Source organism: Dromiciops gliroides, chromosome 2 (genome assembly GCF_019393635.1).
Source record: "Dromiciops gliroides isolate mDroGli1 chromosome 2, mDroGli1.pri, whole genome shotgun sequence".
NCBI lineage: Eukaryota > Metazoa > Chordata > Mammalia > Microbiotheria > Microbiotheriidae > Dromiciops > Dromiciops gliroides.
In genome coordinates this window covers 193,852,705-193,877,437 of record NC_057862.1, presented here as the reverse complement: position 1 = coordinate 193,877,437, position 24,733 = coordinate 193,852,705, and the positions used below count along the sequence as shown (strand labels likewise).

General features: G+C 38.1%; 1 protein-coding gene across 1 annotated transcript in view; it reads left to right on the top strand.

Moving 5' to 3' along the window:
* The window catches only part of TTBK2 (tau tubulin kinase 2), a 218,316-nt gene that overhangs the window by 151,957 nt on the left and 41,626 nt on the right, over nt 1–24,733 (top strand). The window contains exons 10-12 of the mRNA XM_043983478.1: nt 5,571–5,728; nt 14,641–14,860; nt 17,377–17,588. Coding sequence (XP_043839413.1) covers nt 5,571–5,728; nt 14,641–14,860; nt 17,377–17,588 — 590 coding nt within the window. The remainder of the gene's footprint in view (nt 1–5,570; nt 5,729–14,640; nt 14,861–17,376; nt 17,589–24,733) is intronic.

Here is a 24,733-nt window from a genome sequence, read left to right as displayed (position 1 = left end):
TTAATCCCAAGGATGGTTGCTATTGTATAGGAAATTATATTGAAGAATTGAAGAGTCTGAATCTAAGTAATTATATGGTTTATATTGGTTCTGTCAACTTTTTGTGGGTAACTTAAGGTATTTAAGTGGAAACTACGTGGAACTTCTTAGGGATGGCGTAGATTAGATTCATCTCATCTCATCCCATACAAAGGATTGGACTAAAAGACTTGTAGTACATAGAATTATAAAACCTTAGTGATAGAAAGGACCTCAGAGCTTATCTAATCCAAAACTGTATCTGAACAAAAGCCTCCTCTACAATATTTTTGATTCTTTGATTTTGAAAAACATTTTTTTGTTTTTCATTATTCTGAACTTGACTAACACCAATAAGTATGAGCATTTACTTATACAAAGAAGAGCACAGAAAGAGGATTTATGTAAAACCAGTATAAGTCATTAAGCATTTATTAAGTGTCTATGTTCCAGGCATTGTCTGGGGAGGCAAAGAAAGGCAAAAACAGCCCCTGCTCTAATGGTGCTCACATTCTAATAAGGGAAGACAACACGTAAATAACTATGGAGAAATAAGATGATAAATCAGACATGATATTAGAGGGAAGGCACTAATATTAAGGAGGACTGGGAAAGGCTTCTTGAAGAAGGTAGAATTTTAGTTAAGATTTAAAAGAAGCCAGGAGGCAGAGATGAGGAGAGAGAGAATTCCGGGCATGGAGGACACCTAGTAAAAATGCTGAGTCAGGAGATGGAGTGTCCAGTATGAAGAATAGCAAGAAGTTGACGAAGGGTGGCTTGTTGGGAAAACCATAGCTCCTTCCCTCTTGGATACTATCTTCTCCTTTGGCTTCCATGACACTGTTTTCTCTAGTTTTCCTCCAATGTTTCTTTTATTGGATAATCATGTCCTGACTGCCCTTCAAGGCTCTGTCTTGAACCCTTTTCCATTCTCTATTCTCTTCTTTCTCTTTCTCTTCTTCTCTTTGTTTTCCTCCCCTCCTCCTCTCTTTCTCTCCCTACCTTTTTTCTTCTCTCCCTCCTTGCCATTCACAAGGGGTACCTTCTGAAGATCCCCACCAAATAAAGAGGGGGAAGGAAGAAGCTGAGAGAGAGATTCAGGGAGAATACTGTCAAACCACAACAGGAATTTGATGTACTTGTGCCCTTCTAGTTAGGCGTATGTGAGATTGTATTTGTAAAAATGTTTGGCACAGTGCCTGGCATATAGTAGGTGCTATATAAATGTTTACTCCTTTCCTTTCCCCTTCCTCCATTCATTTTCTTCTTCTATATCCTCCCTTTTGTCTTTTCTTTCTCCATTTTTTTCTTCAGTAGTGAGAAGACTAGAAATTCTTGGGCTGAACTGGAAAGGCATTATTAGATTGGAGAAAACCATATCAGGCTTGACTGGGGAGTCTTTTTTTTTTTTTTAGTGAGGCAATTGGGGTTAAGTGACTTGCCCAGGGTCACACAGCTAGTAAGTGTTAAGTGTCTGAGGCCTGATTTGAACTCAGGTCCTCCTGACTCCAGGGCCGGTGCTCTATCCACTGTGCCACCTAGCTGCCCCTGGGGAGTCTTAATAGAACTGGAGGAAGCTGAGCTTTTTAGCCTTTCAAAGTAGTGAAGGTAGTTTCATTCTTTGTATTTGTATCTACAATACCTGGCATATAGTAGGTGCTTAATAAATGCATCAGTTGATAATTGTGGTATCTTAGCTAAGGCTTCTGCAAATTATAGATTCATGATACCTTCAACCAGGATTCTCAGCAAAATCTCAAATTAAGCTAATTTTCTATTTAATTTCTTTCATAAGTCTCCTGCCTCCTCTTTCCTAACCCAGGGTACCAGGTACACTTATACTAACTTCTGGCTTTTTAGAGTCCCTGGCCTGCCCCAGGTCTGTTCCCTTCAACTGCCCCTTGGAGTGATGTAAAATTTTCTATGAAAAATACTCTTTTGGGATTGGTATTATTAGAGGGGTAATGTGGCCATGATGGTATGAATGGAAATTTTAGTAAAAATGGAGCATACAAACTATACCTATTTATCACACCACATATCCAAAGTCATGTTGATAGCTTACAAAAATAAAATTTATTTTTTATATCTTGGTTTGCTGATAAAGTGATCCTTTAGTATATGAAATTCAAAGGTACAATATTTATGAATTAAATTTATTTTAGACTTTTATTTTGCTTTTGTTATAAATCAAGCAACAAGCTATTGGACTTTTTAAAAAATTGCTAACTTTTAGTTTTTTCCAGTTTACAAAAAGCCAAAAACTTGAGAATGGAAGAAAGCATCCACCTTAGAATAAAACAAAGTTATGTTTTCACCACTTTTTTTCCAGTCAGAGCAGGCAGGATCTGGATCTGTGATGTTTTTGTGGTGTAAAGGACTCTTCCTATGAAAAATTTTCTACCCAAGCACATCGTCATGCAGATTATTCACATATAAAAACATAAATACAAAAAATCCCTACCCTCTATGAGCTTGCATTCTACTGGGGGACACAGCATATATATTTATAAGTAAAGACAAAGTATTTTGAAGAAGAAAAGAAAACTTTGGGTTAGAGGTGGTACCTTAGCTGAGCCTGGAATGAAGTGAGGGATTCCAGGAGGCAAAGATAAGGCAGGAGCTAGGCTTTAGAGCATGGCTTATGTTTGTGGGAATGCATAGAGGCTAGAGATAGAATGCTAAATATAGGGAACAGCTAGTAGATCATTTTGGCTTAAAGGTAGAGTTATATGAGTTACATGGCCAAACCCATAACTTGGGAAGATTATTTTAGCAGCAGTGTGGAGGATGAATTTGAAAGGGAATATACTGAAGCAGGGGGGAGGATATTATAATAGTCTAAACTAGGTTGGTGGCCACGTGGATGAAGAGAAGGGAATAGATGCCAGGGATGCCATGGAGGTAAGATTGACAGGATGCAGCAACAGATTAGATATGAATGGTGAGGGAGACCAAATAGTTAAGAATGGCTCCAAGGTTGCAAACCTGGGTGACTTGAAGGTTAGTGCTAGGGAAACATTGAGGAAGAGAGTGCTTAGAGAGTAAGATAATAATAAGTTTTATTTTGTACTTACTGAGGTCAGTGTTTAGTCAAGCAACTAAAAGTCAGGAAAAAGAATAGTACTAGGTATATAGTTTGAGGCGATATGAGCATAGAAATCATAGCTTGAACCCATAGAAGCTAATGAGATCACCAAAAAAATAGAGAGAAAAGTGGGGAAAAGGCCCAGAATAGAGCTTAAAGGGTACTCATGGTTATGAGACAAGACATGGATGATTATCCAGTAAAGGAAAGAGAGAAGGACCAATTAGATAAATTGGGGGGAAACCAGGAGAGAGCAGCATCATGGAAGCAAAAGGAGACAGTGTTAAGGGGCAATGGGGTGGGGGCAGGGCGTCAACAAAATAAAAAAAATACAGAAAATTCAAGTAGAATAAGACCTGACAAAAGGTCATCAGATTTAGTAGCTGAGAGATCAGTGGTGATGTTGTAGAGTGATTTCAGTTAAAAGAGGGAGTTGGAATTGGGATTGGAAGAGATTGAGATATGAGCAGGAACTGGAGGTAGACTTTCACTTTTAGAAATTTGCCTGTGAGAGAAGAACTTTTATGAAAATAGCTTGGAATGGCAAGGTGAAGTGAAAAGTGGGGTTGTGCTTGCTTTAAGTGATGGGACAAGACTTAGGTGGGTCTGTAGCCATCATCTTCACAAGACGACTGGATGTTTACCTGAATTTAGACCCATGTATCTACCCTTTTCCAAGTTGAAGAGTGGGGCTGGAGCAGAAGAGAGATCCCATTCTTTGAATGTAGGGATCTAGGCTAATCCCTAGGCTGAGTTATTTGGATATGAAACTAAGTTATTATTTATTATAGCTTCTTGAGCCAGAAAATTAAACAGTTAAATTTTTAAAAGTTATTACCGGGGCAGCTAGATGGCGCAGTGGATAGAGCACCGGCCCTGGAGTCAGGAGTACCTGAGTTCAAATCCAGCCTCAGACACTTAACACTTACTAGCTGTGTGACCCTAGGCAAGTCACTTAACCCCAATTGCCTCACTAAAAAAAAAAAAAAAAAAGTTATTACCACTGTTGTGTTTAGGATGGATTAGAGCAGGGCTTCTTAAACTGTTTCCACTCATGACCCCTTTTTGCCTGAAAAATGTTTACATGACCTGGGATATATAGGTATTTATAAAATAGGTATACATAACCTTTTACTCTTGCCAAATTTTTCACGACCCCCATTTCAGTTACGTGACTCCCTATGAGGTTGCAACCCATCGTTTAAGAAGCTCTGGATTAGGGGCAGCTAGGTGGCACAGTGGATAAAGCACTGGCCCTGGATTCAGGAGGACCTGAGTTCAAATCTGGCCTCAGACACTTGACACTTACTAGCTGTGTGACCCTGAGCAAGTCACTTAACCCTCATCGCCCTGCCAAAAAAGCAAAACAAAACAAAAAAGAAGCTCTGGATTAGAGTATCTCTTTATTAGAAAAGTAGCACCAATCTGGAGATAGGGAAGAAAAAGGTAGAAAGTTGTTGCAGAAGGTATAGATAGAGACAAAGTATGGCCCTGAAAACTAGAAGTCTGATGCTAATAGAAAGTATATACACATACACATACACATATATGTATGTCTGTGTATATATACACATACACACACATGTGTGTGTGTGTTTGTGTATGAAGGAGAGCATTGAAGAAATTTTAAGAGAAACCACAAAATCAGAAAGTAAAATGAATCTACAGCCAATATTTTTGGCAGAGTTGGTAGGCATTAACCTGAGACATGATCAAAGTATGAAAAGTGAAATAAATAAAGGGTAAAAATAAAAAGGTAGAAACTTTGCTGGAGAAGAAAAATACTATGTAGTGATTGCTTGTGGAGAAGGGAGAAAAGTTGAACTTTTAAAGTAGAGTATTTAGGAGAAAGTAAGAAAAGGTGAATTACCAAATGCGATGAGAAAAGGAAGGCTCAGGAAACCTACTGTATCATTAGATTTGGTGATATGGCACTTGCTAACACCCACTGTACTCAGAAGAAAAGATGCTGGAGGGAGAGAATAAAAGGTGAAGAGTAGGGTTAGGAATCAGAATAAATATGGTTGCTCATGTCACAGAAGAGAAAAGAATAATAGAAGTTGACTATCAAACTGTCTCTAGGCTGGATGCTGACAGAATAAATGAAGTGATTATGAAGAAAGAATAAACATAGCCTTGAGAATACTGGGTCCTATCATAGGGTTCTTTAAAAAAAAAAAAGGCTTAAAAAAGAGATGATGGTCTCTTGAGGCCTCTGAGACTTGTTTTTAGACCAAATCTGTAAATTAACCTAATCTAAAGAAATAAAAGTATTTTCATTATTAAGAAGTTCAATGGGGATGTCTGTTGGAGCATTTTTATTTAAATTAAATCTTGGAGGAAAACCAAATGACGAGCCTGTGGTTCTCTTTCTTGCACCCTTAAAGAACTGAAGCAACTCTGTATTTATTGTTGGCTTACTCAGTGTTTTGTTTTGTCTTGTTTTTTATGTATGTGGATTTAGCTACTTACATCCGTGTTTGACAACAGCATCAAGACTTTTGGAGTAATTGAGAGTGACCCTTTTGATTGGGAGAAGAGTGGAACTGATGGCTCCCTAACAACAACTACAACTTCCACAACCCCTCAGTTACATACTCGCCTAACACCTGCTGCAATTGGGTATGTCCTGAACAGTTTGTTCCCTGATGTGTCATCCCCAAACAGTTCGGCAGCAGCAGAAACACCCTGCAGTTCATCCAAACTCTTTCTTCAGGGTCCCCAATGCCAAGAAGTAGGAGAAAGGCAACAGGGTTCCCTGAACTCAATACTGCTCTTGTCCATTCCCTAGATTGGTGCTACTTTTCTAATAAAGTGACAGTAGACTGCCCTGTGAAGTGGGAATTAAGGAATTCTACGACTTGAGAATTCTCAATGTCCTGACAAGCATTCTTCAGAGTGAGAAAGAACTTTGTTGCGGCTGGCTCACACCTGGAGAATATATAGGTCTCTAGAGAGTATAATAAGCAGCAATTGTATATTAATATATTGTAGTTAATGCTGGTTATTGGGGTCACAAATACCACATAGGCCCTTTAAGAATAATCTGTCTGGTTTTTGAAGGGTGGGGATAAGTTAGTCTTTGGTCTATGGTTGCTTTCCCTGCATTCTTTTTCTTTCTGTTTTTCCCTCTTCTCTGCTACAGCTCTGCCAGTTGAATATTCTTTCATTTTTCTCATCATCAACTTTCTCTCTCCTTTCTTTTTTTTTTTTTTTAATTTTTTTGGTGAGGCAATTGGGGTTAAATGATTTGCCCAGGGTCACATAGCTAGTAAGTGTTAAGTGTCTGAGGCCAGATTTGAACTCAGGTCCTCCTGACTCCAGGGCCGGTGCTCTATCCACTACCCCACCTAGCTTCCCCTCTCCTTTCTTTTTTAATCCTCTTTAGCCATTGCTATAGCCTTTAAAAGTTATGTGGGAGAAAACACAGTGTGTCCTAAAAGTCTTGGTGCAATCTCAAGTTGTCAAAGCTTGTGGAATACCCTGTATAGGTAGAAGCCCTCCCTTTATTTGCTCAGGGCACAGGCAGTGCTATCTATACATATTAGATCAGTAGTTGATTTCACCTCATGCCTATTTTTAATGTGAGTTTGAGACTTGGGATCCTCAGAGGTTACTGAGATCAGTGAGAATTCATGTAGAATCACAAAACTGGAACATAACATAGAAACTCTTTGTCCAACTCCTTACATTTTACAGATGAGGAACTGAGGCCCAAAGAGGTTAAGTAATTTGTCCAAGGACACACAGCTAGTTAGTCATGAGGTGGGGTTAGAACTCAGGCTTTCCAATCCTTCTAGTACTTGTCCCCATTACTTTCTGATCAGTGTCAAAAGTGGACATGGCTCATGATTTCACATAGAGACTTCTAATCTGGCCTTTTCTTCTTCTTTTTTGCCATATGGAAGTGTTTATGTTTGCTGATGTTTGTCAGGTTCATTTTATTTTTTAATATTTAATATTTATTTTTGACATTTTCTTTTTAAATTTTGAGTTCCAGATTCCCTCCTTCCCTCCCACTCCTCCCACACACGCTGAGAAGGCAAACAATATGATACCAAGTAAACATGTGAAATCACATAAAAGCTATTTCCAAATTAGCCATATTGCAAAAAAGAAAAAAAAGCAAGAAAATTCTATTTCAGTTTTCACTCAGAGTTCATCAGTGCTCCCTCTGGAGGTAGATAGCTTTTTTTTTTTTTTTTTTTTTAGTGAGGCAATTGGGGTTAAGTGACTTGCCCAGGGTCACACAGCTAGTAAGTGTTAAGTGTCTGAGGCCGGATTTGAACTCAGGTACTCCTGACTCCAGGGCTGGTGCTTTATCCACTGCGCTACCTAGCCGCCCCAGATAGCATTTTTTTTCATCAAAAATCCTTTGGAATTCTCTTGGATCATGGTATTGATCAAAGTATCCAAGGCTTTCACAGTTAATCATCATTACAACATTGCTATTACTGTGCACAATGATCTTCTGGTTATTCTTCCTTCACTTTGCACCAGTTCATATAGGTCTTGCCATGTTTTGTTTCCTTTTTCCTGAAACTACTTTGTTCATCATTGCTTGTAGTATAATAGTAACTTGATCCCAGTCATACACTATACCTCGTTCAGCCATTCCCCAATTGATGAGCATCCCCTCAATTTCCAATTCTTTGCCACCACAAAAAAAGAGCTACTATAAAATATTTTTGTGCATATATATCCTTTTCCTTTTTCTTAGATCTCTTTGGGATATAGACTTAGTAGTGGTATTATAGGGTCAAAGGGTATATGCATAGTTTTAATAGCCCTTTGACCATAGTTCCAGATTGCTCTCCAGAATGATTGGACCATTTCACAACTCTTACCAGGAGTTCATTAATGTTACCTATTTTCTCTCATGCCCTCCAGCATTTGTCATATGTCCTTGAATTTGGCTATAATATTCCTGGGAATTTTTATTTGGGGATCTTTTTTGGGTAATACGTGGATTCTTTCAGTTTCTATTTTACCCTCTGGTTCTAGTATATCAGGGCAGTTTTCCTTAATAATTTCTTGAAATATGATGTCTAGGCTTTTTTTTTAATCATGGCTTTCAGATAGTCCAGTAATTCTTACTGTATCTCTCCTTGATCTATTTTCTAAGTCAGTTGTTTTTCCAATTAAATATTTCCCATTTTTTCCATTCTTCTGATTTTGTTTTATTATCTCTTGAAGTCTCATGGAGTCATTATCACTTATCACATTATCACTTGCCCAATTCTAATTTTTAGGGAATTATTTGAATTTTTGTGCCTCCTTTTCCATTTGGCCCATTCTGCTTTATAGAGTGATAGTTTCTTCAGTGGTTTTCGTGTCTCTTTTACCAAGCTGTTAAACTCATTTCATAATTTTCTTGCATCACTCTCATTTCTTTCCCCTATTTTTCTTCTACCATTGTTATCTCTTTCTTTAACTCTTCTAAGAATTCTTATTGGGTATGGGTTCAATTGTCATATTTTTTGAGACTTTGCTTATAGTTGTTTTTACATTGCTGTCTCCTTCCAAGTGTATGTCTTGGTCTTCCCTGCTACTGTAGTAGTTTTCATGGTGACATTCTTTTTTGTTGTTGTTTGCTCATTTCCCCAAACTATTTCTTCACTTTGAACTTTATGTTAAAAATGGGCTCTGCTCACCTATGGAGTAGGGAGGCATTGTTCTAAGCTTCAGGCTTTTTCACGTGGCTATTTTGAGAGTTAGTTCTGAGGATCTGTAATTTTTCAGTGCTTCCAAGGTGATATGATCTGGGGAGAGGTGAAGCTACTGCTCTCCTGATCTGGGCTCTAGTCTTTATCCTGGAGGGCCCCTTCTTTCCTGCAACCATAAGTACTTATGCTCCTCTTGGCCCTAGAACTGTGACTAGGTCCCATGTTTTCTTGTGACTGATCACAAGTGCTCCTCTCTGTCCTAGACCTTCAACCCTGAACTAAGTATGAATAATAGAGTTGTCAATTAGCTCTTACTTCACTCAGTGCCAGCAAAGGATCCTCTGTAATCTTATTCTGACCAGTTGTCTGACCCCCTTACCACCACTGGTCTAAAAGCTCCTGAAGCTGCTGCTGCTGCTTTCATGGTCACCTCCAAGTCCCCCCACTGGTGCTTCTACCATGCTCCAGGCCTGCACCTAGTTTGGTGTTACAGATCTTTCCTGTGGACCTCTTAAATTGTCTTAGGCTGGAATAATGTTTCCCTTTGTCCTTTTGTTGGCTCTGCCACTCCAAAATCTTATTTGAAGCGTTATTTTAAAGATTTTTGGAAAGGAATGTTGGGGGAGTTCAGCTGGGTCCCAGACTGTACTTCATCTTAGCTCTGCCTCCCGTTGAAGTAAGGTTAAGAAGGGGGGTGGGGGGGGGAGGCAGCTAGGTGGTACAGTGGATAAAGCACTAGCCCTGAATTCAGGAAGACCTGAGTTCAAATCCAGCCTCAGACACTGGACAGTTACTAGCTATGTGAACTTGGGCAAGTCACTTAACCCTCATTGCCCCGCCAAAAAAAGAAAGGAAGGAGGGAAAAAATAGAGATGTCGAGGCAGCTAGATGGCGCAGTGGATAGAGCACCGGCCCTGGAGTACCTGAGTACCTGAGTTCAAATCCGGCCTCAGACACTTAACACTAGCTGTGTGACCCTGGGCAAGTCACTTAACCCCAATTGCCTCACCAAAAAAAAACAAAAAAAAAATAGAGATGTCTAAGGCTGTCAGAAATTCAGGTGATGAAGGGATAGAGTAAAAATTCTCAGTAAGAAAATTCTGTCAACATTCAGGTAGTAATAATATATTGAGAAGATATAAAAATAATGAAAATAAAATATAATAAATAAATAAAAATAAGACAGTGGGACCATGCTGTCCTCATAACATTAGACTTCTTCCAAAGGATATATGTGTGTATATATGTATATGAATTTATACATGTATATATACACATGTATGTGTATATGTGCATGTATGTTATATACATGTTATATTTATATGCACACATATATGTGTGTAAAATATATACACACAAAAGTTTGGGAGAGAAAACATTAAGGAGATAAGTGGAAGAGGGTACATTAAAATGAAAAAGAATATATAATTACTAGTCTTTCAACTTTATTTCCCTGGTTTAAATCTCTAAGTTTCCCTTTTCACATTCTACCTCATATCACACTTATTTATATACTTATTATAGCCCTTCTTATTAGATTGTAAGTTCTTTGAGAGCAAAAAATGGAATATATTGTTTTTCTTTCTTTCTTTCTTTTAAAGGCAATCAGGGTTAAGTGACTTGCTCAGGTTCACACAAATAGTAAGTGTCTGAGACAGAATTTGAATTTAGGTACCCCTGACTCCAGAGCTGGTGCTCTATCCACAGTACCACCTAGCTGCCCTGAATGTATTGTTTTTCACCTTTTATCACTCAAACTTAGCATAGTAACATACACACAGTAAATTGTAGTGGGGATAGCACTAAATTTAACATCTCACTTCTGGCTTTGCCACTTACTACTCGTGTGACTTTGGCCAAGTATGAAAATTGAAAATATGAGAGACTTAGTTTTGGGTAATTAAGTAATTTTATTAATAGGCTGACAGGTTATTAATACAAAGATGGTCACTGGCCATCTCTCTCAGACCAAAGACTCCTGGAAGTGGGGTCACAGTTTATATACACTTCTAACTATAAGAGGTCCATCACATAGCAATCAAATCTAATTGGTTGTCATGATTTGGAAGTGTGTTATATTAAAATGAAGTCTGGGGATATGTGATTTAGGTCACTCAAATCTTGACCAAAATGGCATCAGAACAAGAATGTAGACCCTCACCCAAACTGATGGAAGAACAATAATTTCCAGATCTCATCAGTGAAGTTTCTTCAGCTATCTAGACAAATGGATCTGTGTCCTCCCAAGATTTCTTATTGGGTTGAGCTTCACCCAGATGAATCCTACTTTTTTTTTTTGGTGGGGCAATGGGGGTTAAATGACTTGCCCAGGGTCACACAGCTAGTAAATGTCAAGTGTCTGAGGTTGGATTTGAACTCAGGTCTTCCTGAATCCAGGGCCAGTGCTTTATCTACTGCGCCACCTAGCTGCCCCCTGAATCCTACTTTCAAGGAGAACTAGACCTTGGAGTGGGGGTGCGAGGGTGGGGAGAAAGGACTAAGAAAGTAGGGGAGATCCCTGGGTCCCTCGAGATAGAAGTTATTGATAACTATTTCTCACCCAAGTTAATCAGCCTCTCTGTGCCTCAGTTTTCTCATAGGTAACATGAGGGCAGCTGGACAAAATGATCAGTAAGATTACCTCCAGGTCTGACTCCTGCAATCTGGAGGCCATAAAATTGTAGGATTTAGATTGAGAAGGAGCTTAGAGCCCAATTCCTTAGTCTTATAGATGAGGACAGTTCAGGCCCAATAAATAAATAATGTAAAATAAATAATAAATAGCAGAGGCATGGTCCAAATGGATGTCTTCTCATATAGGATTTCAGTCTGTCATGGGGAAAATAGGGTACAGGGGGTTTGGGGTCCTTAGGAATTCCTCTTTAAAGAATTACACCCTCTTGCACACAAAAGCAGTTAGAATAGATAGTAATTTATTTAGTGGCAGGGGAAGGGAAGGGAAACCATGAAAGAAATCCTTGGACTTCTCATGGGGAGAAAGGCATGGCAAAGTATGGCTCTGAGATACCAGTCTCCTTGAGCAGGAGACCAGCAGGTACTTTTATAGAGGACTGATAGGGGTGACCATCTGACTGTGGAAAGTTCCCTTAGTGAGAGACCATCCCCCCACTGGTGGTGGCAGGAGGAGTTGGGTGAAGGGTGGCTGCAGATCTCTCAAGCCATCTCCTCCCGACACAAAGGAAGCAGCCACACCTAATCTTATTGCCCCAGGATTGAGGGAGACTAGAAAGAAGGGTGGGGGTCTCAGAGCTAGCTCAGTCCAATCTGGTTCCATTTATCTGTCTGTCCTCTGGTTTAGTTTCTCAAGGAGAAGGTTCTTTGATGTGCTCCAGAGAACTTCTGGGGTGCTATGGGCCCATAACAAGTCCATTGCCCTGACCACCAAACTCCATTTTCACCTCCTTTTCCATCCTATTACAGGCCCAGCACATATGTGCATTGGCAAACCTAGGTCACATGTTCATGCACTCATCTCTGGCATATATTCTTTTTCACATTACTTCTAGTCGCCTATTTCTTGGATGTAACCAGAAGTTTGGACATCACAGAGGTGCCATGTTGTGATTTGAGTTAAAGGTGAAGCTGAAACATTATGATGGGTTAAAGTAAGAACTGAGAGGGAACCTTCAGTTGTGAGAGGGCTGGAACCATTGAGAGTGAATGAGCTTCTGGAGGGGCCCACGGAGGGAGGAGTTGAAGTGTGACATCATCCTATCAGAGGCGTGAAGGGAGTGAGGGTGGTGGTTAGGAGAAAAGCAAGGATGAGGGGGTAGAGATTTCTTATGTCTAGAAAGAAAAGAAGTTGGCATAGTGTGAGAGGAGCCAGAGCTTAATGGAATCAAAATGCTAGTGTAGAAGTAAGGGAGTATCTGCTAACAAAACATTGTTTTTTGTGGCCACAGAGGAATCCGAGCCTTGAAAATGGTAGGGCTTGGCTTTTCTGGTTTTCAGAGATGCAAACAAGAGCAGATGAATGAAGATTTAGCCAAGGCTGGGAGAAATGTTAGTGAACACATTATGTTGGACTCAGTAGTTATTAAACACATTTTGCTTGTATGCGGCTAATTGATTTTTAGACAATTCCCAAACTATATTTGGAATTAATTCTTTGGAATATTTATTTAGAATAAATCTCTCAGTTGGCTTGAAGGCAAATGTGTGCTGAATAAGTGTTTGTTGAAACCTCTTTTCTAAGAATGATTGATTGACAGACTTATTCTCTGTCAGAGCCCTAGGAGGAATGATTTTGAGAGCTGCAAGGGCTTTAGTTGAGATTCGTGTCTGTCTTGGTACTTTTGGAATCCAAACTTTGCTTGACAAAAGGCTTCAGTGTCTAGGATTAGTCCATCGGGGAAGGGGTCTATACTGAAAGTAGTTACGCCCTAGACTATCAGATCATGGAGCACTGATCTCAAATTGATGAATATGGAGAGGCAGTGAGATAGTGCTAAAAGAACACTGAGGGGCAGCTAGATGGCGCAATGGATAGAGCACAGGCCCTGGAATCTGGATTACCTGAGTTCAAATCTGGCCTCAGACACTTAACACTTACTGGCTGTGTGACCCTGGGCAAGTCACTTAACCCCAATTGCCTCACCAAAAAAAAAAAAACCCACTGAACTTGGGGGTTAGGACACTGCTATAATATTGGCTTTGTCATTTGCCTTGAAAAAGTCACAGCTACTCTGGTTCTCTGTTTCCTCTTTGGTAAAATCAGGAGGGTGAACTAGGCAATCTCTATGCTTCCTTCTAGCTTTAAGATTCTATAAATGTGTCATTATGAAATGATGAACATTATGGGATGCCTGTACAAAATAGACATTCTTGTGATAACTACACGTTGTTTGGCCATTATCCCCATGATCTGTTGAAGGATATGCTTCTATTTCCAGACATTTTAAATTACTACCAAGAAAAGGGTGCAATTTTTTGCTAAGTACTTGTTCCCAGGCAAAAATATTTTTAGATCACCTGGTATGTTGAATTCTAGGTGTTATAAAAAAGATACAAAAGAAATAGAAGACCTCACTACTGCCTTGACAAATCAATAGCCTAATTAGAGAAAACCAACCACCTAAAAGATATATAAACACAAAGAAATAGTAAATAAGTTTCAGGAAACCATGATTGAAACTGGATATAGAATAGTGGTTCTGGGTTTTCCTCCAGCATACAGCAAGTCATGTCCTATGAACATCTGAATTCATATGACTTTCAGAAAGGTGTCCCGCAATATTTGTGCAAGCAGTTTTAATGTTTTACACAATAAGCTGATCATGTGATTGCCCTAACATTGAACCCTTTCTGCTTATAATAGTCTTTTCCTTATCCCTGGGAAAATATCAAATAATTAGGAATCTCATTTTAATTAATAAAGGCTTTTCTTGAGTAATAATAACATTTCTAATTTAACTTCTATTAAGTCATATTAAGTGAAGTTAGTAGAATATTTTATTTAGATCTGAGAATTTATTACCACGTGAAATGAACAAGTTTGGGAATCTTCTTGCCTCAACATAGGTATAGCCTGGCTTTCTAAAGACTCTTTCTTTTTTTGCTTTTTGTAACCTAAGTATGTGTGGACTTTGCTATTAAAATCTAGAAATTGGGGCAGCTAGGTGGCACAGTGGATAGAGCACAGACCCTGGAGTCAGGAGTACCTGAGTTCAAATCTGACCTCAGACACTTAACACTTACTACCTGTGTGACCCTGGGCAAGTCACTTAACCCCAATTGCCTCACTAAAAAAAAAAAAAAATCTAGGAATCAAATGCAGAAGGATAGCCTCATTGTATTTTTATCTTTGTACTGATTGTAAATTTTGCCTCTTTCTTTTGTCCTCTATAGAATTGCAAATGCCACCCCTATTCCAGGAGACTTACTTAGAGAAAATACAGATGAGGTATTTCCAGATGAACAACTCAGTGATGGGGAGAATGGTATCCCTGTCGGTGGTGTATCACCAGATAAACTTCCTGGATCTGTGGGACACCCTCGTCCTCAGGAGAAGGATGTCTGGGAGGAAATGGATGTCAACAGGAACAAGATAAAACTGGGGGTCTGTAAGGTGTGTACCTCTTAAACGTTCCTCTTTGTGCTCCTAACTGCATTTATCTAATTCTATTAAATTAGCAATGTTTGGCTTCATTAACATTAGAAATTAGAAAAAAAATTAGTAATTAGAAGCATTCAGAATACCTGGCAGTTCATGGACATTTTAATACTAGTAATGTGTACTTCTGTAGCAAATTTTATCCAGGTTTTTCAGTTTGCCAACATCAAACACTAATTTTTGCTGTGGATATATGAGGAAGGTGAGATTATATACATTTTTTACAGGCAAAAAGGCTTAGAGAAAAAAGTGTACCTTTCAAAATGTCATGCAAAGGGGGTGGCTAGGTGGCTCAGTGGATAAAGCACTGGCCCTGGATTCAGGAGGACCTGAGTTCAAATCCAGCCTCAGACACTTGAGAGTTACTAGCTGTGTGACCCTGGGCAAGTCACTTAACCCCCATTGCCTTGCAAAAATAAATAAATAAATAAAGTAAAAATAAAATGTCATGCAACGATCCCAGTCCCTTTCCCTCTGCTACACTGGCGGAACTGTAGTACACACTGGCCATTGGCCTCTCCCAAGGTCTTGACCATGTGCACATTCCATTGGAATAGGTGTGGGTAGCAGTGAATGTTCACCAACCACTGAATCTGAAACCAGGAAAAATGGAACATATGAACATATTTGGAATATGCATTGTGTGTTGCTGATATTACCTGCTATAAAACCTTAACGAGCAGTTTATTTTACTACTCCTGACTCAGTCATCTAGTCTTAAACAATTCCCACTTGCCCTTTTTTCTTACTAGAGTTCAAATATATAAATTTGGTCAAGTGAAGACAGTAGTTCGTTTATCACAGGTACACATTTAAGAAGTTCATTGCCTTTAAACATGTTCACATTCAGTAACTGTTAGAAACCAAGAAGTTTGCTTTTTTTTCATCCTTAAAAAAGGATTTTTGTAATGGCTATTTAGTGATAAAAAATGAATTTTACAGACTTATTTATAATTTCCAGTGGTTTTGGAACTAGAAACTGATGGGTATGATTCAGGTACAGCATGTGTTCATTGTTAAGATCTTGTTATGAATGTTACCCATTTTAGCAGTTGTGTTACTTTTCAAAACACCTATTTTAGAGATTGAAGGAACCTAAAATATTTACATTACAATTGCAATTGTTATGTGGATTTCTGGTTACATTATAGTCAAATCGTAATTATCCAGGGAGCATGTTATTACCGTATTTCTCCTCCTTTACTCTTTTGCTGTGTCATGCAAACCACTGATGGTTAGATTTTCTAATAGAGGTCACAGGACCGAGAAGAACATTGAAAGAGAAGAGATGCATGCTCCATTGTGGGATGTCTTAAAAGAGTTTGGTTGAAAGGAGATTGAAATTGATTGCTAAAAGGAAGCTTCTGGATGATTTATTCATCTGTGATATTCTTCTTCATTAACATAGATAAAATGCCTTGTCTTTGAAGAGACTCCAAAAAGAATCTTCCCTATCCAATTCTGTCTTGCACAACATTCTATCAGGCTTTCTATTGAACTAAACAAAAGAATCTTGACCAATCAGAGGGCATGTGACCTTTACCCTGTCATAGGAGGTAGCAGCAGATTATCTGTGCTCTTCATGACTTGTCCCAACATGACACAGCTGTAGGATTATGTGACCTTGTCATTGCAGAATATGAACTGTATCAGTGGTAGTGTTCTGGCGTGGTATAGTGCAAAAGGACCAGACTTGAAATCTGTACTCTGATACTGGCTGTATGACTATGGCCAAGCCACTTTTCTTCTTGCTTTCAGTTTTTTTTTTCATTTTGCACTATATATCTCACAGAGCTGTTGTGAGAAAAGTACTTTGTAAACCTTAATGTTCTATATAGATATGAATTATTGTCCTGGGATTTGATTATTCTCATTTCAAGAGAGTTACCAGTAAGATTCATCAATTGACAGTTCAGTCCATAGAATATGCTGATGAATCCTTTGGGATAGTACTTTTCTGTCTTTTAGCCTAAACCTCCACTGTTTATTTAACTTAAATATTATTGGCAGTTGACTTATTTGACATGCACCTGCTTAAATTCGCAATAAATGCTAATGTATAATCATAATGTTCCAGATAGGTTCCAGTGACCCTGGCCATCTCGAATAGTAATTAGACTGAATGAACATAATAAAAAGAAGAGATCATAACTAAATACACATAGAGAAGATCATAAGTTGTTGCCCTTTGAACTATGTTTATGTGATTATGATTCATTTCAAATAATTCTGCATTTTTTAATTCTTTCTCTTATTCCTAAGTTACAACCATAATCACACTGAAACTGAATATACAATTCAAACAATTAGCTTAGGATACCAGTGTGCCAGTGAAACCAACCTGCCCACATAATCTGAGCATCTCCTGAAAAAACACATCAGTTCTCATATCGGCTCATCTTGATGCACTGGTTTCAATAGAGTGTCACATTTGTAGTTAGAATGAACTGTGTATTTTTATATTTGTATAGGCTGCTACAGAAGAAGAGAATAGTCATGGTCCAGCAAATGGTATACTGAATGCACCAAGCCTTGGTTCACCAATTCGTGTCCGCTCAGAGACAACACAGCCAGAGAGAGATGTCCCATTGGTACGAAAGTTACGGTCCATCCACAGTTTTGAGTTGGAGAGGCGTCTGACCTTAGAGTCAAAGCCAGACACCGACAAATTTCTGGAGACCTGGTATGAAATATTCTCTCTTTTTTCTTTCATTTTAAAAGACCCTTTTGGAAGGGGTTCTTAGCTACTCTCCTGTTATAAAACTTTTATGAGGGGAAAAATGTACTATTTTGCAGCAGTGATCATTGAATGACCTTTCCATCCATGTTTATGTATTGCGTTGGTTCTTAATGTGAATTCACAGAATCCCAGAGTTGGGAGAGACTTGAGTTGTTTTCTGTACCAACTAGACTGGAATCCTTATTACATTCCCAACAAGTACTTGTGCATCCACTGCTCGGAGGTTTGTATTTATGGGACACCCACTGCCTCCTGAGGTGGTCTATTGTATGTTTGGAGAGACTATAATAATTTGGAAATTTTTACTTACACTCCTCCTACATCTCCTTTTCTACATCTCATGCCCATTTCTGTTAGTTTTGCTCTCTGAGGATAAATAGAAGACTATATGACAGCCTTTTTAATACTTGGAGGCAGTTATCCTATTTCCTTTTCTCCCCCCCCCCAAGAAATGTCACTAGGCATTATATATTAAATATGAAATGACTGATACTTATATCAATGAGTTCACAGGAGGAAGTGATTGATATAGGCTGGAGTAATGCTTCTCATTTTTAGGCTAAATTCATATGGCCTTTCACCATTGTGGTGACCTGGAAATGCTTCAGTTTGTCAATGCAGTATCTAAAATTTTATACCTAGAACTGAACCAGAAAGTCTAGTTTTGACCTAAAAAGGGCAAAGTATCATAAAAATCCCTTGTTTTGGATACTTTATCTGTTAACACAACCTGATATTTGCATTATATGTTGATTTTATTGGCCGTCATGTCACATTGTAGATAGAAATTGAGTTTGTAGCGCACTTAAATCCTCAGATATTTTTCACTAGAACTGTTTTCTAGCCATATCTCATTCATTTTGTGCTTGTGCATTTGAGTTTTGAACCCAAGTATAGAACTTTACTTGCTCTCTACTGAATTTCAATTTATTATATTCAGCTCATGATTTTAGCCTATGAGGTGTTTTGATCCCAGCTGTGGTTGTTCAGTGTGCTAACAAATTCTTCTCAGCTTCGTGTCATTTACAGATTTGATAAACATGCCATCTTTGACTTCATCTAAGTAACCGATGAATCACTGTTCAACAGAGCTAAGGACAAATCAGCAGGACACTGCACTAGACTCCTCTCTCCTGGCCGACTTTTAAGTCATTAATGACTACTTTTTGAATCTGGTCATTCTTCCAGCCTCAAATCCACTTAACTGAACTATCATCTATTCTGTATTCTAGCTGGAAATCTAGTACTGCCCCTGGAGTATTCGTCCTCCTCACTCCATCCTTATCCCTCTGCACCATTTATGATCTTTAGTGAACATCTTTCACTCCGAATCAGGCCATTTTCCACTTATGTTTTCTCTGTTTAAGACAGCATAATATAATGGAAAGGGTGGGTTTCAAGTCAGAAGACCCATGATCAAATTCTAACTACTATCTGCTTATTTACTGTTCGCATGACCTTAAGTCATCGACTTTGTGTTGCTTACTAGGCCTTAGTTTACTCTGTAAAGTGAGAGAGCTAGACTGCCTGATCTCTATAATTCCTTCCTGTTCCAAATCTATGATCCTGTATGATCTCTTCATCTTGTTTACAAGGATAGCATGATAAACTTGTCAAATGCCCTGTTAGCTATACTGTGTCTAAGGCATTGCCATTAGTTGCCAGTCTAGTTAACCGTGTCAAAAAAAGAAATGAGGTGAGGTCAACACATAGAAGCAGCTAGATGGCTGAGTAGAAAGAGTACTGGGCCTGGCGTCAGGAATACCCGAGTTCAAATCTGACCTCAGACACTTACTACCTGTGTGACCTTGGGCTTATCTTAATTTAACTTCTGTTTGCCTTAATCCACTGTAGAAGGAAATAGCAAACCACTCCACTATCTTTGCCAAGAAAATCCCATGGATACTATGGTCCATGAAGAATTGGACATGACTGAACAACAATAATAGTCTGACACATCTACTTTTAAGGGGTTATATGGACTCTTAGTAATCACCTCTTCTTTTTTTTTTTTTTTTTAGTGAGGCAATTGGGTTTAAGTGACTTGCCCAGAGTCACACAGCTAGTAAGTGTTAAGTGTCTGAGGCCGGATTTGAACTCAGGTACTCCTGAATCCAGGGCCAATGCTCTATCCACTGCACCACCTAGCTGCCCCACCTCTTCTTTTGAAGTGCTTATAAGCCATGTTTTCAGTAAGACTATGTACCAAATCAGATGCTTTTTTTTGGGGGGGGGGGCTATCAACAAACCATACATACAGAAAGATCTTATGATCTCTATGCCTTTCCAACAGTTTTGTGACTAAGGATCTGCTCTGCTGTACACAATCATCTGTGAAAGCTTGGTTGTTCTCATATTTTCATCAAGGATATTTTCAAAATGTGTATAGACCATTCTCATAAAGATTTTATAAAGATGAGAAAAGCTTGTGGTTCAGCAGTTGCTGATATTCTCTTTTTTTGTTTGTTTGTTTCTTAGTGAGGCAATTGGGGTAAAGTGACTTGCCCAGGGTCACACAGCTAGTAAGTGTTAAGTGTCTGAGGCTGGATTTGATCTCAGGTACTCCTGACTCCAGGGCCAGTGCTCTATCCACTGCGCCACCTAGCTGCCCCTGCTTATATTCTCTTGATTGTCTCATTTGAGAAATAATATTGTTCATGATTTTTTCCTGTCCTTTTGGCATCTTTGCGTTCCTGTGATATCTTATAAAATAAAGTCTTGATGCTTTCAAGATTGTGTTGCCTCCAACAGATTTCCTCAGTGTGTATACTTCCTCATTTCACCATTTGCTGGGCCATTTCAAATTCTTTGTTTAGCATATCAAAGACCTGAAGGTTCCAATGTTTCTTGTTATGTTTTCACTGATGATTATCCCTTTACATCACTGTAGTAACAAAGAAAATTTGTTCCGTTTTCTCTTTTTGTTGCATTCCTTATCAGTTTCATCAATGTATGTCCTTGGATAATGTACCTTAATTGGGTTCCATACCAAATGTTCTATACACTTATTTTAGCTTCCACTGCCATTGACTCTCAAGAAATGATACTACCCATAATCTACTGTTCTTGTCCATAGTGTTTTACAGTTGAGTTTGTATTCTAAATTGTTGTTGCCCTTGGTTTTCCTGTCCTTCTTCTTGCCACAGAAGTGAAGCATTTGCTGACTGTGGCATTTGAAGTTGCTTTTGACCTCCTACTAGTTAAACTTTTATGGGAAATGGGAATAACTATCATCAATTTTGCCTTTTTCATTTTCACAGTTTGGCTAATAATTTGCCAGTTTGTGGCATGTCCACCTACACAAAACCTATCATAGATGTCCTCTTCTTTTCTAGGTTGGACTTTCACTACATACTGCCTGGGCTTAGAATCTGTGCTGAAAAGTCTCAGCAGATCATTGTTACCATGAGTATAAAATGTAGACTTCTCATTTTAAACCTAGTATTTAAAACTTTCTATAGTCTAGCCCCAACCTGTCTTTCCAGTTATTTCATATTGCTCTTCTTTATATACATTACATTCTAGCCCGACTGGCTTACCAGCTTAAAGTAATTCATCTTAGGATCTATACTTTTGTACAGGTTATCCCTCAAAATATCCTGCCCTCTACATTTTTGCCTCTTAGAATTATCTTGTTTTCACTGGTGTGATTACCGGTTTCCCCATAATAGAAAGTAAACTCTTTATTACATTTAATTATCTTTCTTTTCAATTACATGTAAACAAAAATTTTTAGCATTCATTTTTTAAAATTTTGAGTTATAATTTCTCTCCATCCCTCCTCACCCCCTCCTTGAGAAGGCAAGTGATATGATACAGATTATATATGTATCATACAACACATTTCCATATTGACTGTATTGTAAAAGAAAATGCAGGCCAAAAAAAGCAAAAAGAAAGTTTTAAAAGAATGCTTGAATCTGTTTTCAGACTCCATCAGTTCTTTATGTGGAAGTGGATAGCATTTTTCATCATAAGTGTTTCAGGAGAATAACTAAGTCATTGACAGTTGATCATCACACAATATTGCTTTTACTTTTTACAGTGTTCTGGTTCTGCTTACTTCATTTTGCATCCGTTCATATAAGTGTTCGCAGGTTTTTCTGAAAGCATCCTGCTCATCATTTCTTATAGCACAATAGTATTCCATCACAATTATATACAGCAACTTGTTCATCCATTCCCCAATTGATGGGCATCCCCTCAATTTCTAATTCTTTGCTACCACAAAAAAGAGCTGTTATAAATATTTTTATATATGAGTCCTTTTCCTTTTCCTTTGATTTTTTTTGGGTATAGACCTAGTAGCAGTATTGCTACAGTTTGATTGCCTTTTAGGCATAGTTCCAAATTGCTTTCCAGAATGGTTGAAGCAGTTCACAACTCCTCCAGCAGTTCATTAATATTACCTATTTTCCCTCATCCCTTCCAACATTTGTTATTTTCCTTTCTATTGTCAACCTGAATTCAAGAAAAAACAGCCAATATTGCAAAATTGAGGCTTTTAATCCGGGCAAGTGAGTTGCAGCTTGGGATGCCACACAGCAAGTGCTGGGATACCCAAGGAGGAGGTGCTAAGACAGAGGGAATGGCCAAGCTGCAGATGGGAGAAGTTAGGGGCATCTCCCATTTTCGCAAGGTAAATTGTTTTGCATAACAAGTGAAAATACAAAGAGAAAGCTTGGGAATCTCTAGAGGGGAGAGTTTGGGACTTTTACAAAATAGCTGGAGGTTGGGAGTGATTATGTCTGGTCAACCTCAGGCAATTTCATGGGTTTGGGAATGGGGATAAGATTAGGTTCAGTCAGCTGAGTGTGACACTGTCATATTAACCAATCTGATAGGTATGAGGTAATACCTCAGAGTTGTTTTAATTTGCATTTCTCTAATCAATAGTGATGTAGAGCATTTTTTCTTATGACTATAGATAGTTTTAATTTCTTCATCTGAAAACTGCCTGTTCATATCCTTTGACCATTTGTCAATTGGGAAATGATTCAAATTCTTATAAATTTGATTCAGCTCTTTATATATTTGAAAAATAAGGCCTTTATCAGAGAGACTTGCTATAAAAATAATTTCCCCCAATTTCCTGCTTCCCTTCTAATCTTGGCTGCATTGGTTTCGTTTGTATAAAACCTTTTAATTAAATTTTTATATAATCAGATTATCTAGTTTACATCCTGTAATGCTCTCTATCTCTTATTTGGTCATAAATTCTTCCTTTATCCATAAATCTGACAGCTAAAATATTCCATGTTCCCCTAATTTGCTTATGATATCACCCTTTTTGTCTAAATTATGTACCCATTTTGACCTTATCTCAGTATACAATGTAATATGTTGGTCTAAACCTAGTTTCTGCCAAACTACTTTCCAATTTCCCCTGCAATTTTTGTCCCAAAATCTTGTATCTTTGGGTTTGTCAAATACTAGATTACTATGCCATTTACTATTGTATATTGTGAACCTAATTTTTGCCACTGGCCCACTACTCTATTTCTTAGCCTATATCAGATTGTTTTAATGTTTGGTTTTGTAATATATTTTGAGATCTGGTGACTGCTAAGCCACATTACTTCACATTTTTTTTCACTGATTCCCTTGATCTGCTTGACTTTTTGCTCTTCGAGATAAATTTTATTATTCTTTCTAGCTCTATAAAGTAACTTTTTAGTAGTTTGATTGCTCTGGCACTGAATTAAATTAATTTAGGTAGAATTGTCATTTTTATTATATTGTCTTGGTCTACCCATAAACAATTATTATTTCTCAATTTGTTTACATCTGACTTTGTGTGAAAAATGTTTTATAATTGTTATCGTATAGTTCCTAGTTTTGTCTTTTCAGGTAGACTCCCAAGAATTTTATATTGACTATAGTTATTTTAAATGGAATTTCTCTATGTCTTCCTGCTGTAGTCTGTTGGTAACATATTGGAATGCTGGTGATTTATGTGGGTTTATTTTATATCCTGCAACTTTGCTGAAGTGGTTAATTATTTCAACTATTGTTTTGGTTGATTCTTTAGGATTCTCTGTATCATCTTGTAATCTGCAAAGTGATAGTTTTGTTTCCTCATTGCCTATTCTAATTGCTTCATTTTCATTTTCTTGTCTTATTGCTATGGCTATAGTTTCTAGAACAATATTGAATATTAGTGGTGATAATAGGCATCCTTGCTTCACCCCTGATCTTTCTGGAAAGGCTTCTAGCTATCCCCATTACAGAGAATATTTGCCCATGGTTTTCTATACTACTTTTCTTAATGAAAGCTCTATCTCTATCTATACTTTCTAGTGGTGATGAGCTTCTCTGGCTCTGGCTCTAGCTCCGTTGGTCTCAAACAATACCTTCAGTCCATCTCTGAGACAATATTCAGATCCTCTCTTGCCTTGTAGGATATGCCATAGTTCTTATTCTGTTTGCATGTCCTCCAAGAAACTAGAACTACCTCCTTCCCACAGTGAGACATATGGCAGGTAGAAAATGAAATGACTGAGGAAACAAAGGTTTGAGCTTCTGACATCAACAGAGGCTGTTTTATTCAGCAAGAGTTAATAAAAGGGATTAATTAAACAAATTTATTGTGTTGTTAAGACTAACTGCCAAGACTGAGGGTAATTATAGAACTTTGTTTATTGAAACATTTCTAACCTTTAGTATATATTTTGCTTCTTTTGTATTCCCTGTAGTATGTAGTCATTTCTAAGTACAAAGTAGCTACTTAGTAATGATATTTTCATTTAACAAAACAGATTTGTATAAACAACCTACTGAATGTCACAAGAAAGTGCAAGTGGATTCAACAATTAAGAGGTCATGGTTTAGGGGGCAGCTAGATGGCACAGTGGTTAAACTACCGGCCCTGGATTCAGGAGTACCTGAGTTCAAATCCGGCCTCAGACACTTGACACTTACTAGCTGTGTGACCCTGGGCAAGTCACTTAACCCCCCATTGCCTGCAAAAAAAAAAAAAAAAAAGAGGTCATGGTTTAGTAGAGTAGTAGGAATAGAATTCCTGGTGGTTGTGGAGTGATTTGGTGGTGAGTACATACAGACAATAAATTTCTCAAAGTTACGTAGTA